The 17,865-nt window shown below is 39.1% G+C and overlaps 1 protein-coding gene across 1 annotated transcript; it reads left to right on the top strand.

Annotated features, from left to right (window-relative positions):
* Positions 1-680: 680 nt before the first annotated feature.
* Positions 681-1,010, top strand: LOC107627199 (uncharacterized). Its single transcript, XM_016330052.2, has one exon. It carries the CDS (start codon positions 681-683, stop codon positions 1,008-1,010), a length of 330 nt encoding a protein of 109 aa, XP_016185538.2.
* The last annotated feature ends 16,855 nt before the right edge of the window (positions 1,011-17,865 follow it).

Here is a 17,865-nt window from a genome sequence, read left to right as displayed (position 1 = left end):
TGATGAAAAATCAGGAGATGACATTAAGGAACCAGGAAGTCTCTATGAAAAATATGGAAAGGCAAATTGGACAACTCTCCAAGCAGATTGCCATTGAAAGGCCATCAAGCTCACTACCAAGTGACACCATTCCCAATCCAAAAGAGGAGTGCAAGGCAATACAACTGAGGAGTGGAAACGTCCTGGTGAAAAATGAAGAAGCAACCAAGAAGCCAAAGGAAAGTGACACGAAACAAGCTGAAGAAGAGAAAGCCAATGATGAAGATGTAATAAAAGGCAAGCAGACCTCAGAAGAGCTCAAAGAAAAGGAAGATCAGCCACAAAAATCAAGGAAAGAGAAGGAAGCAATGAAAGAGCCAACCAAGGAACAAAGGCAGGGAGTGAACTTCACACCACCTTTGCCATATCCTCAAAGGTTCAACAAAGAAATTAAGGACCAACACTTCCCAAAATTTCTTGAAATCTTCAAGAAGTTGGAGATCAATATTCCCTTAGCTGAAGCACTTGAGCAAATGTCCCTGTATGTAAAGTTCTTAAAAGAACTCATCAACAAGAAGAGGAGTTGGCAAGAGAAGGAAACCATACTTCTTACTGAAGAATGTAGTGTTGTGATTCAAGGAGTTATCCCACCAAAGCTTAAAGATCCAGGGAGCTTTGTAGTTTCATGTACCATAGGCAAAATGACCCTAGACAAAGCTCTCTGTGACCTTGGTGCTAGCATCAATCTGATGCCGTTGTCAATGATGAGGAAGCTTGCCATAGAGGAACTCAAACCTACCAGGATGTCTTTGGTGATGGCTGACAGATCAATCAAGACACCCAATGGCATTGTGGAAAACCTGTTAGTGAAAGTTGGGGAGTTTATCTTCCCAGCAGACTTCGTAATTCTGGATACAGAGGAAGAAGGAAACAACTCAATCGTCTTGGGAAGGCCATTTTTAGCCACAGCCAGAGCCATTATTGATGTAGAGAAGGGAGAGATGATTTTAGAGTACATAATGAGCAAATGATCATCAATGTCTTCAAATCAATGCAACACCCTCCTGAACAAGAAAATTACATGAAGGTGGACATGATAGAAAGTCTAGTGGAGGAAATGTTAGAAGCCACTTGTCATGAGCAACAGGAAGAAGAGGTGATAGAAATCTCTAGTGAAGACAAGGAGAAAGAGAAGCCAAAACAGGAATTGAAACCTCTTCCCCCTCACCTCAAATATGTGTTCCTGGGAAAAGAAGAGACCCTACTAGTGATCATTAACTCCTCCTTGAATATGGAAGAAGAAACACAGCTGATTGAAGTGTTGAAAGCTCACAAAGCAGCCTTGGGGTGGACAATTGACGATATCAAAGGTATTAGCCCAGCCATTTGTATGCATAAAATTTTGCTGGAAGAAGAATCAAAGCCTGTGGTCCAACCCCAAAGAAGGCTCAACCCAGCCATGAAGGAGGTAGTTTAAAAGGAAGTCATGAAGTTGTGGAATGCTGGAATAATTTTCCCAATCTCTGACAGCTCATGGGTGAGCCCGGTTCAAGTTGTACCAAAAAAAAGAGGAATGACGGTCATCACCAATGAGAAGAATGAGTTGATCCCCACTAGGACAGTGACTAGGTGGAGGATGTGCATAGACTATAGAAGATTGAATGATGCCACAAGGAAAGACCATTTTCCTCTCCCATTCATTGATCAGATGCTGGAAAGATTAGCTGGCCATGCCTATTATTGTTTCTTAGATGGGTATTCTGGTTACAATCAAATCATGGTGGACCCTAAAGATCAAGAGAAAACTGCCTTCACATGTCCATTTGGAGTTTTTACATACAGGAGGATGCCCTTTGGGCTGTGCAACGCCCCAGCCACATTTCAAAGGTGTATGCTCTCCATTTTCTCAGATATGGTTGAAAAATTTTTAGAAGTTTTCATGGATGATTTTTCTGTCTTTGGAAATTCATTTAACACATGTTAGCATCATTTAACTCTTGTTTTGAAAAGATTCCAAGAAACTAACTTGATCTTAAACTGGGAAAAATGCCATTTCATGGTTCCTGAAGGGATAGTTCTTGGGCATAAGGTGTCATGCAGAGGTATAGAAGTTGATAAAGCTAAAATAGAAATTATTGAAAAACTTCCTATACCCGTTAATGTGAAAGCAGTAAGGAGTTTTCTTGGGCATGCTGGTTTCTACAGAAGGTTTATCAAAGATTTCTCAAAAATAGCAAAGCCATTGAGCAATTTGCTAGTGATTGACAACCCTTTCATCTTTGATGACAACTGTAAGCATGCCTTTGAAACCTTAAAAAGAAAACTCATCACAGCACCAATCATCACACCTCCTGATTGGAACTTACCTTTTGAACTTATGAGTGATGCAAGTGACCTTGCTATTGGTGCTGTGCTGGGACAAAAGAAAGACAAATTGCACCATGTCATATATTATGCCAGCAAAGTGTTAAATGAAACACAGAAAAATTATACAACCACTGAGAAAGAACTTTTGGCGATTGTTTATGCATTTGATAAGTTTAGACAATACTTGATTGGCTCCAAAGTTATAGTGTATACTGATCATGCTGCCCTCAAGTATTTAATGTCTAAACAGGATTCAAAGCCAAGGCTTATTAGGTGGGTGCTGCTACTTCAAGAGTTTGATATTAAAGTAAGAGATAGGAAGGGAAGTGAAAATCAAGTGGCGGATCATTTAGCAAGAGTACCACAAGAAGCATGTCAAGATAGACCACAACAAGTAAATGAGAACTTCCCAGATGAGCACCTGTTCTAAGTTCAACAAACACCCTGGTTTGCTGACATAGCAAATTACAAAGTGGGAAGGAAGATACCTCAAGAATATTCTAAGCAACAAGTGAAGAAGCTGCTCAATGAAGCAAGGAAGTTCTTGTGGGATGAACCCTTTTTATTCAAGAGATGCTCTGATGAATGATTAGGAGGTGTGTCCATGAAGTTCTTGTGGGATGAACCCTTTTTCTTGTGGGATGAACCCTTTTTATCCAAGGAAGTTCTTGTGGGATGAACCCTTTTTATTGTGGCATTGTCATGGTTCAGCATACGGTGGGCACTTTGGACCAGAGAGAACAGCTACAAAGGTATTACAAAGCGGTTTCTATTGGCCAACTATCTTCAAGGATGCCAGAGAGTTTGTTCACCGATGTAATGAATGCCAAAGAGCTGGAGGATTAACAAAAAGGAATGAGATGCCTCAGAATTTTATCTTGGAAGTTGAGCTATTTGACCTATGGGGCATTGATTTCATGGGACCTTTTTCCCCTTCTTATTCTTTCAGATACATCTTGGTAGCAGTAGAGTATGTCTCAAAATGGGTGGAAGCCATAGCCACAACCACTTGTGATGCCCAAATTGTCCTTCAATTCCTTAAGAAGCATATCTTCACTAGATATGGAGTGCCCAAGGGTCTTGTCAGTGATGGTGGTGGTCATTTCTGCAACAAGCAAATGGAGAAACTCCTCCACAAATATGGAGTAATCCATAAAGTAGCTACACCATACCATCCTCAGACTAATGGCCAGGCTGAATTAGCAAATAGAGAGTTGAAGAGAATTTTAGAAAAAACAGTGGGAAGCACAAGGAAAGATTGGGCCAGGAAGTTAGAAGATGCACTCTGGGCATACAGGACAGCTTTCAAAACTCCCATTGGAAAGTCCCCATTTCAGCTATTATATGGAAAATCTTGTCACCTCCCTGTGGAGCTTGAACATAAAGCTTTTTGGGCCACTAAACTTCTCAACCTTGATTCTCAAGCAGCAGGAGAAAAGAGGCTGCTACAACTAAATGAGTTGGATGAGTTTAGACTAGAAGCTTATGAGAATGCTAAGATATACAAGGAGAGAGCTAAGAGGTGGCTTGACAAGAAGATCTCAAAGAAAGAGTTCAAGCTAGGACAGCAAGTGCTCCAGTATAACTCAAGGCTCAAGATCTTCTCTGGCAAGCTCAAGTCCAAATGGACAGGTCTGTATCTAGTAACAAAAGTCTTTCCTTATGGAAGTCTTGAGCTACTAGATGAAGCCACACAGAGCCACTTCACAGCAAATGGACATAGAGCAAAGCCTTATTTAGTAGGACAATGGGACAAGGAAAAGGAAGTTCAGTACCTGAACTGAACAAACACAGAGAATGTCAAGCTAGTGACAATAAAAGAGCGCTTGTTGGGAGGCAACCCAACCTGAGGTAGTTTCTTTTCATAGTTATTTCAATAAAGAGGTTAATTAGCCTTATTTATATTGCAAAAAGCTAAGTTTGGTGTTGCATACCAAAGCAATATAAGGGAGAATGAAGGATTCTAAGTTTGGTGTTCCACCAAAATATCATCATAAAACATATTCTCACCCCCTACATAATGCTAGCTTTGAGCATTTAGATAAACTAGTTAACTATTTTGCTGTTTCCAAATCATTAGTTTATTTGTTTTGGAAAATAAAAAGAGTTCACATATAAATTGTTGCATGAGGAATATTGGCAAGGAACTAAGTTTGGTGTTCACACACCAAAGTAAGTTCGAGAGCCCACACACAAGCTTTGCAGATTTACCAACACCTAAAAGGGTTGAACAGCAAGCAACATTTGAGGAGCAGGCAGAAAAATAGACAACAAATTAAAAGAATACCTGAATTACAACTCAAAAGGAGCAGATTGAAGTAAGAATGGAAAACTGCAACTCAACAGGTTGTATCTATTCTTGATCCTTGTTGTTATGTAATGAATTAATTCAGAGAATCCTTTATGTCTGGCTGGAATGATTATTTAGTTACAAGTGGAAGTACATGTTAAAGAAAGCTATCTCCATAATTTTTGCTTGAAAGATATCTGCATAATAAATGTCATCACTCATCAGCTTGAACACTTTGTCTTGTCTCCCTTGCTGTTTGAATAAAAGAAAGATGTTTGATTTAGAAAAGTAATTGTTCAATGTTGCAAAAGTTAGAATGAAAGATTAGTGGTGGTGTGTGTTTGATTCAACTATTAGCTCATGAAATAAATGTTGCAGAATGACTTGTTTCTTAAAGCTTAAGCTAGTTTGATGCTAGGATCCTTCAAATAATGAAAGCCCCTTGAAAATAAACCAAAACAGAAAGAAAAAGAAAGAAGAAAAGCCAAAAGTTGGCAAAGAAACAAACAATAAGGCTAGACACCAATAGCTTGGACCCTAGGACATATGCCTGTGGTGTTTGCGTACTAGGATATGCTTGGACAAGTAGGTTCTAAGGAGTATCTTAAAACTTGGCAACTTAGATCAACTGATTTGGGATTGTCAACTGAAAGTCCACAAAAAATAGCAACCTAGCTACAAAACATTTAGTGATCCAAAGGGATGCTGGGCATCAATGATCCTAGGAAGAAAAAGGTGAGCCATGTGTCTGTGGTGAAGAAATGTTCAGTGAAAATAAGCCAAAGGCCACTACAACATTTGACACCAAGCCCTTAATAAATAATAAGCTCTGAAATGCAAAAGAAAGAAGAAAAAGCTAACAAGGGAATTAAGCAAAAAGGTAAGGAATCATAGCAGCAACCTTGGTGAACCCTTAAGGAAACATTGTTTGTTTTGACAGCAAGTAATAAATGAGCTATTTTTGATCTGCATAAAACCCCATAAACAAAATTCAACTATTTGCCTAATAAGGACATGCATACCTATCTATTTCATTCTATCTTCTCTTATGTTTAAGTGTTTGCTTGGGGACAAGCAAGTTTTAAGTTTGGTGTTGTGATGACAAGTCATCGTAGCCTAGTTTCACTAGCCTTTTTCTTTGTTTTTATTAGGTTTTATGCACTTTCTTGCATTCTAAGTAAGTAATTTGGAATAAAAATGCATGACTTCTTTGAATCAAACAACCACCATTTATTTGATGCTAAATCATGAGGATAAAGCCAAATTTAATTGAATTTTAGTGATTTATAAACCTTGTGAATTTAGTGATACTTTGATTGGTTGATTTGATTACTTGTGGGTGAAAAAAGAAGAAAATAAGAAAAGCGTGGCCTAAAGGACGTTCCAAAAGAAGCAAAAAGCATGCCCAAGGGAAGCAAAAGTGTGCAAACATTGAGGAAGAAGGAAGGCTAAGTTAGAAAAATAAACTGAGCTTCACAAGGAATGAAAGCAGAAGGCAAGGTACAAAGCTAAGTACAAATAGTTAACTGAGCACTAAAGAAAGCAAGGAAATGGTACAAAGCTCAGTTAACTAAGTTAACTTTATCGGGGACCTCTCCAAAGTAATTCAAGATGAACTTCCAAGGAGTGAAGCCACCAAGTTTCAAACTCATGAGCTAAAGGAAGCAAGGAACTCTCCTTGCAATGAAAATGAGAAGAAAATAGCCAAGATGCCTCCTCCATGGTTCGAACTTAGAACCACACGCTACTCCTTGCAAGGAAAAATCAAGAGAAATAGCTAAAATGCTTCCCCCAGGATTTGAACTTGGGAATTCCTTGAAACATAAGGAAGGAGTGCCACCAAGCTTGCAAGGAAAATCAAGAGGAAATAGCTTAAATGCTTGAGCCAAGTTTCGAACTTGGGAATTCTTTAAAACATAAGGAGGAGTGCCCACTCATCCAAGGAAATTAGCTTCAAAGATTTCCTCCACTTGCTCCCACCAGGATTTGAACCTGGGACCTTGAGGCTGAAAGCAAGGCGCTGCACCAAGGAAGCTCAGTTGGATTTTCCAACTGAGCATTACTTCCCCCAAGCCTTCTACCCTTTGGCACAACAAATGCTCACAAGGGAGCTTGTCATGCGCACCATGACACGGTTAAGCAGCATTCTAGTGCAACAAAGGAAGTCTTGTGCACACAATGGGACACGGCCTAGAGCTCAGTTCAAAATTCCAACTGAGCTCTAGTGCAATTGACACTCAAACAAGGCTGGGCGCACCACACTTGACGCGGGCAGCACACTTGAGTGCTCAGTTGGTTTTTCCAACTGAGCTTACCCTTGGGAGATGCATTTTGGGCTAAAAATTGGATTAAAAATCCAATTTAATTCATTTCTTCACCAAATCAAAAGCCCATCCAAATTCCAAAATCCAAGAATAAAAAGTGTATAAATAGAAGTTAGTTTGATGTAATTAGGAACTTTTGGATTTTTATCTTCTTTTACCTCTAGACTTTTACTTTGAATTTTCCTTTTGAGCTTTCATTTTAATTCTGAACCTTTTGGCTTTGAGTTTGTAATTTCTGAGAACTTGGAAGGAGAATTGATCTCTCTTCTTCTTGGTTCTTGTTTGAGCACTCTTTTAATTTTTCTTGCTTTTGATCTTGGGTGGAGAATTGAAGAACTTCTGTTTCAATCTCACCTTGAGATCTTGTTTAATTTTTCTGCATAATTGAATTCCAATTTCCATTTACTGCTTTATCTTCTACTCTTTCTGCAATTTACTTTTCAGTTTCTTTTGCAATTATTCTTGTTGGATCAAGGAAGGATTTGAGATCTAGACTTGTTATCTAGTCTCTTCCACCCTGAGATCTTCAACCTCTTTTACTTTGCTGCAAATTAAGCACTGCTTTCTCTGTTTTTAAATTCTCAAAGCATTTTACTCTTCTGTTTAAGATCTACTTCACTACAATTCAATTTTCTCTTTTATTGTTTAATGCAATTTACTTGTTCTTTTTTAATTTCTGCAATCCCAACTCCCAATCCCTTTTACAATTCAAGCAATTTACGTTTCTTGCACTTTAAGCTTCATCCATTTACATTACTTGCAATCTAAGTTTCTGCAATTTAATTTACTTGCACTTTAAGATTCAGCTCCTTTACTTTCCTACTCTTTAATTTACTGCAATTTCCCCTTCCCCTTTTACATTTCATGCAATTTAGTTTCTACAAAGCACAAACCACTCAACCAATACTTGATTCGCTTGACTAAATCAACCACTAAACTAAAATTGCTCAATCCTTCAATCCCTGTGGGATCGACCTCACTCATGTGAGTTATTATTACTTGATGCGACCCGGTACACTTGCCGGTGAGTTTTGTGTTGGATCATTTTCCACACATCAGAGAGCTGAAGTACAAACCTTCAGGCAACAAGATGGTGAAACTCTCTATGAAGCATGGGAGAGGTTTAAGGACTTGACAAGAAGGTGCCCACCAGACATGTTCAATGAATGGGTGAAATTACATATTTTCTATGAGGGTCTTTCTTATGAATCAAAGAAGGCAGTAGACCACTCATCCGGGGGATCTCTGAACAAGAAGAAGACCATTGAAGAAGCCATAGATGTCGTTGAGACTGTAGCTGAGAATGATTACTTCTATGCTTCTGAAAGAAGCAATACTTGAGGAGTGATGGAGATGAACAACGTGGATGTACTGCTGGCTCAAAACAAGATGATCACCAAGCAGCTGGCTGACCTTACCAAGAAGATGGAAAGGAACTAGGTGGCAGCAGTCACCACCTCATCAGTAGCTCAAGAAGGAGTGAATGCAGAGGATGAGAGTGATCAGAAACAAGCCAACTACATTGGAAACTCACCTAGGCAGACCCATGATCCATACTCTAAAACTTATAATCCTGGTTGGAGGAACCACCCAAACTTTGGGTGGGGAAATCAACAAGATCAGAGACGTCACAACCCCAACAACAATGCAGCTCACCAACATTCCACACAGAGATCATATCAGCACCCACCTAACAATACCTCTCAATATCCATATCAAAACCAAAATGGCCCTTCTCATCCCTCCAATCTCAACTCACCATCATCCGAAGATAGACTCTCCAGAATCGAGACTCTACTTGAAGGCATATGTAAGGAAATCCAAGATAACAAGGTGTTCAAGGAGGAGGTGCGAGCCAATATCAAAAACCAGGGAGACACCATCAAGAGGCTAGAATTTCAAGTTGGGATACCTCTCTGAGAAGATTCCCAAACCTACTAACAGTTTCCCAAGTGACACAGAGAAAAACCCGAGAGGTGAAGCAAAGAAAGTGAGATGGGAAGAATGCAAGATGGTCACTATAAGTGATAAGGGGACTGAGGAAGAGCTGAACAAACCCTTAGAACACTCTGGAGATACATCAGCAGAGAAGCAGGAAGAGGGTAACCAAGAAACCAAAACTACACAGAAGGAGATTCTGAAACTCTATGCACCTTTTCCCCAAAGACTCAAAGGTGGTGTAGAAAAGAGAATATACTCAAAGTTCCTCGACATGTTTGCATCCCTTCAAGTAAACATACCATTTATCAAGGCACTCCAACAAATGCCCTCATACATTAAGTGTATCAAGGAGCTGCTGACCAGGAAAAGCTCACTCAAAGGAGGGCAAACAATAGTGATGAATAAGGAGTGCAGTTCTCTCATTCAACCAGAGTTGCCTACAAAAAAGAAGGATCCACAGAGTTTTCACATCCCCTGTGCCATAGGAGAAACAAGGTTTGATAAAGGACTCTGTGACCTAGGAGCAAGCATCAACTTAATGCCTTTATTCCTCATGAAGAAGCTGTAGATCAATGAGCTAACGCCCACAGACGTAGTCATCAAGCTGGCTGACAAAACTCAAAAACAAGCAGTAGGAGTGGTTGAAAATGTGTTGGTAAAGGTTGGGAACTACTTCCTTCCCACAGACTTTGTCATATTGGAAAGGGAAGAGAGTCACCTCCACCCAATCATATTGGGAAGACCATTCCTAGCCACAGCCAGAGCACTTATAGAGGTTTAGCGAGGAGAGCTAATACTAAGGATACATGATGAACAACTCGAATTCAATGTCTTCAAACCCTCACAAGAAGCAGATCAAGAAAACGAGGAAACAAGGGAAGATCACAATGATACACTGGTGAAAGAAACAAGCACCGAAGCACAAACAGTACACCCTAGAATCCCTTTGGTTGGTAAACAAAACAGTCAGAAGGTGCAACAGCTAAAGGAAACCCAAGAGGAGCCAAACCCACCAGAGTCATATGAGACCAGCAACAAAATTTCCCTGGGAAAGGAGGCCATAAAGAGCAGGGTAACATTAAAAGAAACAAGGAAGAAGGCACTGATAAACCCATATTTTATGATATATTTTGTGCTTAATCTGAGTGATTTATTCAATCCTTCACCCACTTATTCATATTAATTGCATGGTTTTACTTTCCCTTCCTTATTATGTGATGTATGTGAAAAACATGTTTCCTATGCTTTAAAATTAATTATTTTAATTACCTTTAATTCCATTCGATGTCGTGATCAGTGTGTTAAGTAGTTTCAGATCTTCTAAGGTAGGAATGACTTAAAGGATCGAAAGGAAACATACAAAAATGGAAGGAAAGAACAAAACGGAGTTTGTGAAGAAATTGGCAGCCACGCGATCGCATGGGCGACGCGGCCGCATGCCAAGCGCGAAGAAGCAGCGACGCGGCCACATGACTGACGCGACCGCGCGCCTCGAGCGAAATACATATGACGCGGTCGCATGACTGACGCGACCGCGTGACAAGGAAAACTCCCAATGACGCGACCGCGTGACCCACGCGGACGCGTGACAGAGGCCACGCACCAGAAATTGCAGAAAACGCTCCCAGCAAATTCTGAAGCCCTTTTTGGCCCAAATCAAAGTCCAGAAGGCATAGACCAGACGTTATGAAGTGGGAGAATGCATCCATTCAAGGATAGTCACCACTTTAGTTAGTTTTCATGATTTAGATTTAGTTTTAAGGGAGGTTCTCTCCTCTCTCTTCTCTCCTAGGATTAGGATTTAGGATTTCTCTTAGTTTTAGGAGTGACTCTCAATCCCAGGTTCAATGTTCCTTTACTTTAAGCTTCCCTTTCACTTTTTATTCATTCCATTACTTTAGTTGGTTATTTGATGTTGCAATTTAATTTATGAATTCTTCCATATTACAGATTACTCTTTTGAATTAATGTTATTTGAGGTATTTTAGTTTAATATTGCTTTCTTTTATTTACATTATTGTTATTCCCATCTGAAGATATTTTTATTCCAGTAGATTTACTTTCCACCTTTCGGTCTTGGTTAAGAAATCAGTAACTCAGGAGTTATCAAACTCAAACATGATTGATAATTGTTATCTTGTTAATTAAATTGAACTTCAATAATCCCAATCTTTTCTTAGGAAATAAATAGGATCCGAAGATCAAACTAATTAATCCCTTGACCTTCCTTTATCTTAGTAAAGGTTAACAAAGTGGAATTAAGATTCAATTATCATCATCATTGATAAGGATAACTAGGATAGGATCTCTAATTTCTCATACCTTGCCAAAAGTTTATTTACAGTCATTTATTTATTTTACTTGCCATTTAAATTACTTGTTCTTCAGTTACTTTATTTGCTAATTACACCATTCGCTCCTCATTCTCAAAACCCCAATTTACAATCTCCATAACTAATAATAAGAACATACTTCCCTGCAGTTCCTTGAGAAGACGACCCGAGGTTTGAATACTTCGGTTATCAATTTATTTAGGGGTTTGTTACTTGTGACAACCAAAACGTTTATACGAAGGGATTTCTGTTGGTTTAGAATCTATATCTACAACGCGACTATTTTTGTAAAATTCTTTACTGGAAAAAAACCTAACGTCAGGCACCAAGGGGATGGAGGAACAAAAAGATCCCTACATAGGGTTTTTCTCCACGGGATAAAGTGATCTCAGCTCATCTCCTAGCTATTCCACCTCATCTCCCCACCATCCCATCTCAGCTGCCTAAAGTTTTCACCATCAGCATAATTCTCTCCTTAGAACATGTGGAGATCCTTAATGAAGCCAATGGAGATAGATTCACTGCGAGGGGAGAAGATTTGAAGCATTACCAACCACCCTGACAAAGGCAGAACGTCAAGCTAGTGACGCTAAAGAAGCACTTCATGGGAGGCAACCCATGTTTTATATTCTTTTAAAGTAGTTAATAAAGCAAGGTTCATGAATTCCAAATCAACTTTGACATACACTTAAATAAATCCTTGTATGCAACATATAGTGAAGAACAAGTTTGGTGTTCAAGGCACACTAAGAGAACATAAATGCAATTAATATCATGTCACTCTTAGAACCTTGAACAAATCTTTTTACACCACATGGCCACAAACTAAGTTTGGTGTCACCAATGTTGCATACATGGACAGTTAAATAGTCAGTTGGTTTGCATTCATGAATAGCACTTAGTTAGTTAAAAACAAAAATTTTAAAAAGTAGTTATCCCATTTTCTAATTTTGCCGCCAACTTTCAATGTTATTAATTTTATTCCTTTGTCTTGTATAGGAATTAAAGGAAGGATTAAAGAGAAATTAATGGGACAAGTGAAGAAGGAGGGTTCAGCCACTTCAAAAATGGGGACTATACACATGTCTTCAAAGGGAATACATTGGGAAATGTTGCCATGCAACATTGGAAGATTGACACGCTTGGAAACCGAACCAACCCTATCATAAAAGTGATGATTCTTGTGCCTATCCCATGCTAAACCCCATCCGTCCATCATAAGCCTACACCATCAATCCACACCTTTCATTTACTCACCATTTTTCTATATAAGTGGTTCCTAGTCTGTACCTCTTTACATTCCAATTCCCCTTTCTTTGTACTTCTCACTTTCGGAACTCAACACCTCTTACCCCATCGAAAGCACTCTCACCCACTCCCTTAACTACACCCTATCCTAACCCGGCCAAATTCTATCATCGATCCACACCCTTCAACACCTTCACATATCAAAAGTCACTTATGGCATCATCAAGCTCCAAAAGGCGAAAGGGAAAGACACCGGTGGAGAGAATTCCTTTTGATGAAGGAAGGTTCAAGACTGCCTTTCATGAGCTTTAATTCGAACGTATAAAACACAAGAAAGTATTGCCAGAGCTGACATTCCAATTCAACGATGATGAGTGCCCGCAGATTAGAGAAAAGATTGAACAGAGGGGTTGGCAAGAGCTCACGAACCCAGAAACAAAGATAAATGCAAATCTCATTAAGGAGTTTTATGCCCATGTAGCCAGAGAAGACAATACCGAGGCTCCTACCTTCAAAAGCTATGTGAGAGGAACAGAGTTGGATTTCAGTCCCAATGCTATAATGAGGACTCTTCATCTTAGATCACAACCCTCTGATAAGCCAAGTTATCAAGCAAGTTGCTAGCCCCAACCAATCAGGGAAACCACTTAACAATAGTTTAGTTTCTAGTTCATAGTCGTTTTATTAATAAAAGCACATGAGATTCTCTACATGTATTCAATCTGTTGCATTAGGCAAGGAACTAAGTTTGGTGTTCACACACCAAATTAAGTTCAGAAATTCACAAGCATACATGCATGCTAACTATTTCTCAAGTGCTTTGGGAACAAGCAACTTCCAATAACTTTACAGGAATTCAATCAATCTTCTGGAAAAACAGTGCACCATCATCCAAGGAGGCGAAGAAGGATGCAAAAGCTATGGATGATGACAACAAAGGGATAGCTAGAAGTCACCACCAAAAGGTTGTATTGTTACTTGATATGCTTGGAAATGCTCAAATTGGAAGTCTGAATGTCCCCCTGATTAATAGTTACTCTTTAGTTTAAGTCATTTGAATTTAATGTTTGTTTTTTTTCTTTGCTTCTGTCTATGTGTACTGGTCCAAGTTACCTGTTTTCATTTTCATCCTACTTACTTGTATGCTTGCCCTTTGAACTCAATAAAAGAGAATGTTATGAAAGAAACTAGAGTAGGGTTCATATGGTGAAATAAGTCCTCAAGGTTGGTGGTGTGGTAATAGATTGGCTAAGTTGGATCACCTATAAGGTATGAGGGCACTTATGTTTATTAAAGTACATGCTTGAAGCACATTCTATGAGACTAGCCAAATAACAAGATCCTAATAAGAAAAAGAGAAAGAACAATAAGAGTTTGAAAAAGAAAGAAAAATAATAAGAAATAAGGCTAGGCACCAAGGGTTTGAATATTGAGGCATATGTCTGTGGTGCTCCTGTGCAAAGGATATGCTTGGATGACTAAGCTCTCAGGGGTGCCTTATCACTTGGTAACTTGGGTTAACTAACCCGGGATTATCAGCTGAAAGTCCACTATCAAGAGCAACTTTTGCTATAGAACATTTAGAAACCCAAAGAGGTGCTGGACACCAAGGCCTCAAAGAAAGAAAATAACAAACCATGTGCCTGTGGTGTGCATGTATGGGGGAGAGAGACTTGAGGGAGTAAGTCCTTAGGGGTGTTTCAACACCTAGCACCTAGAACCAACTGGTTCGGGAGTGTTGGCTGAAAGCTTACTTTAAAGAGTTGCCCCCTCACAGAGCACTTAGCCTAAGGATGCAATAAACCCTGAGAAAAAAAGGGAGGATCAAAGAATAAGGATCTCATAGGATGCAATCAAGCAAGTATTCAAGAGCATGATAAGGACCTGGAAACCAGTAAAGGAATGAACCTATGTTGCTATGCATGAAACCCCATAAAACAAGAGCTTTACTTCTATAATAAGAACTTGTTTCTCCCGTTCTTTCATTCATCATTCTGATGTTTCAGTACTTGCTTAGGGACAAACAAGCTTTAAGTTTGGTGTTGTGATGTCAAGGCATTTTGGCCAGTTTCACTGACCTTTTCTTTACTGTTTTAGGGTAGTTTCATGCATTTTTCTTAGTAAATAAGCAAGTTTTGGGTAGAAATACACTTACATCTTGATTCAAGCAAACATTGTGAACTTTACATGATTTCATGAGAATTATGCATGAATTGAATGACAAATTGGATAATGCATGATCTCATGACTTGGAATAGAGCTTTGATGCACTTTATTTGCTTAATTTTAGGACAAAGGAAGCAAGGAAGAACCACGTTAGTAGCCACGTTAGTCTAATTAACGTGACCACTAATGTGGAATGGGCATAAGCTTGTGGCATTAATGAGAAAAGTGATCGCCAATAATGCCTTCGAAAGCCATCATAGCCCACGTTAGTTGCCATGTTAGTTACATTAACGTGGGAGCTAACGTGGAAAGAAAAGAGGAGCTCCAACGTTAGTGGTAAAAGTGAACACCACTAACATTCCAAAAGGCCATACATAAGCCACGTTAAGAGCCACGTTAATCTAATTAACGTAAACTCTAACGTGGGAGGAGGAAGAAATTGCCAACTTTAGTGATACTCACATTTGTCACTAACGTTGGACTAGGCCAACATTGCCCACGTTAGTGGTCACGTTAAGACCACTAACGTGAAAGGTGACGTGGAGCAAGGAGTGATAGGCCAACGTTAGTGACACTCACCTTTGTCACTCACGTTGGAGATGGCAATTACCACCACGTTAGTGGCCACATTAATCTAATTAACATGAACTCTAACATGGGAAGGAGGGGCGTTTGGAGCGTTAGTGACAAAGGTAAGTGTCACTAACGCTCTCGAAGCTTAGGCATGCCCACGTTAAGGGTCACATTAGTTATACTAACGTGAACTCTAACGCGGGGAAAAGAGGCAATTAGCAACGTTATTGGAAAAGGTGAATGCCAATAACGTTTGAGAAGGACCAAGAGGCAACGTTAGTGGTCACGTTAGTGCCACTAACATTGAAGTTAACGTGGATCATTTTTGGTTTGGAACGTTAGTGAAAAAGGTCATCGTCACTAACGTTCTCGAACCCATATTTTCACTTAACGTTAACACCACTAACGTCCTAACTAATGTCCATGCCTAACTCACACTTTTTATGCAAGCAAAGCTGAGCCCACTGAAGATTGTAACTGCTTCAACTCAAGATCGAAGGCCCATATACAAGACTTGAAGAGCCAACAAGAAGATCAAAAGAGTAGTATATATAGGAGTAGTTTTGAACTAGCAGAAAAGCTTTTGGCATTTTGGAGAACTACACTCTGTATATTTTACTTTCTCTGTAATTTCTAGTTTTAATTTCAGAATGCACTTTTCATTTTTGCTTTCCATTCCCAGAGCTATGAACAAATAAACCCCTTTCATTGGGTTAGAGAGCTCTGTTGTAATTTGATGGATCAATAATAGTTTTCATTATTCTTCTTCTTTCTTTTCTCTTGATTTTACTAGAAAGCTTTCAACCTTCATCCAATTGGGTAGTTGTCTTGGAAAAGAAGCTATTCATACTTGGATCTCTTCGGAACCTTGGAAGAGGAATGAAGAGATCATGCTAGAAATGCTTTCTCAAGTAGGACTAAATTGGCGTTGGGATGGATATAGTGACATATAATCCTACCAATACTTTGATTTGGGAATACATGTGGTATAATCAGTGACCATACTTCATCTCTTCTCATGAGAAATTAAATCAAGGAATTGGGCAATTGTTCAAGTTTAGAGAGATTGGGTTGCCAAAGAATTGGAATTCAATCACTTAAGATTGCCAAGGAGATCAATGAATGCATTGATTGAGGAAGAGATGAGAATGAACTTGATCCGGAGAATACAACATCTCCCGAGCCCAATGAATCCCCCATTTCTGATCTTACCCATTCTCTTTATTATCTGCCATTTACGTTTATGCTCATCTTCCCAAATCCCCATTTAAGATTCTGCAATTTACTTTCTGTCATTTACATTCTGCCATTTACTTCCAACAATTACATTTTCTGTTATTTACTTTTCTACCATTTACTTTTCTCCAAATCTCAACTCAATTTCTGCTTAGCTCAACTAGAACATTCCTCTGATTAAAGTTGCTTGACCAATCAATCCCTGTAGGATTCAACCTCACTCTATTGTGAGTTTTTACTTGACGACAATTTGGTATACTTACTGAAGGGAAATTTGTTGAGAGACAAGTTTCCGTGCATCAGATCTTCAACCACTTCTTCCTTTTCTTCGATGACCCTGGGCGTCTCCAATTGCTCCAATGCAAAGCTCGACTCTTCCTCCTTCTCCACCGGATTTTCCAATCTCTCTTTCATGCTTTGCTCATCTTTTAATTTTTCACATGTGGCTACGGAAGCACCTTGAGTGTTCAAACATTGGTAGGCTAAAGTATGTACTACCTTGGTCAAATTAGTCACAAACTCTAGGGTGTTCCTTTGCATATCCGCTTGTCCTTGAAGTAGCAAGGTGAGAGAATCATCTATTGGAGCTTGGGGTGGATAGGAAGTTTCATTATTTTGGAGAAAGTGATCATAATGAGAAGGTGGTTCTTCATAGTAAGGGTATGGAGATGGTGTGCATTGAGGTGGTTCTTGGTGGTAATCTTGATAGGGTCGTGGTGGTTCTAAGGGTTCTTGCTCATAATGGTCATAAGAATATGGTATGGGTGATTGGTCATATGGTGGATATGGATCATAAGAAGATGGTTGGGATGGAAAGGCTTGTGAGTATGGTTGAGGTTTATGTTGAGGATAAGAGTCATAGGCATATGATGGTGTTAATTGATTGTCATAAAAAGGTTCACCATAGCCATTAAATTGACATGCATTAGGATGGTGATTATACCTATAAGTATTCGGAGGTTGTTGCCAATAGGAGTGATCAATTCCTTGAGGCTCCTCCCACCTTGAAGTGTTCCATCCTTGGTACATGTTGTCATTAAAGTCCACATTTCCTACAACATAATGAGAACCAAACTCATAACCAAAGTGAGAATTCATAATAGAAAGACAAAATAAAACTAACGAAATCTAGTAAACAAGCAAATGATAAACCTATTCACATATTCACATATATACAATAACCAATAACATAACACCATTGCAACTCCCCGGCAACGGCTCCATTTTGATGAACTGATTCTTGACGGTTTAGAATTTCACAAATGAAGTCTCATTGCAAAGTGTAGTTTCTAAACCAAACAATAATTCTTTCATACAAAAGATTGTTTGTCACTAAAATAAACCCCTAAATTTATAAACCGATGTATTGGAACCTCGGGTCGTTCTCCCTAGGAATTACAATAAAGTG

The sequence above is a fragment of the Arachis ipaensis genome, chromosome B2, assembly GCF_059453495.1.
Source record: "Arachis ipaensis isolate K30076 ecotype BB chromosome B2, ASM5945349v1, whole genome shotgun sequence".
Lineage (NCBI taxonomy): Eukaryota > Viridiplantae > Streptophyta > Magnoliopsida > Fabales > Fabaceae > Arachis > Arachis ipaensis.
The sequence above is the reverse complement of the archived record's forward strand: the minus strand, read 5'-3'. Positions and strand labels throughout refer to the sequence as shown.

Coding starts and splice junctions, on each gene's coding strand:
- LOC107627199 (XM_016330052.2), top strand. CDS start 681: ATGACCCTAGACAAAGCTCTCTGTGACCTTGGTGCTAGCATCAATCTG.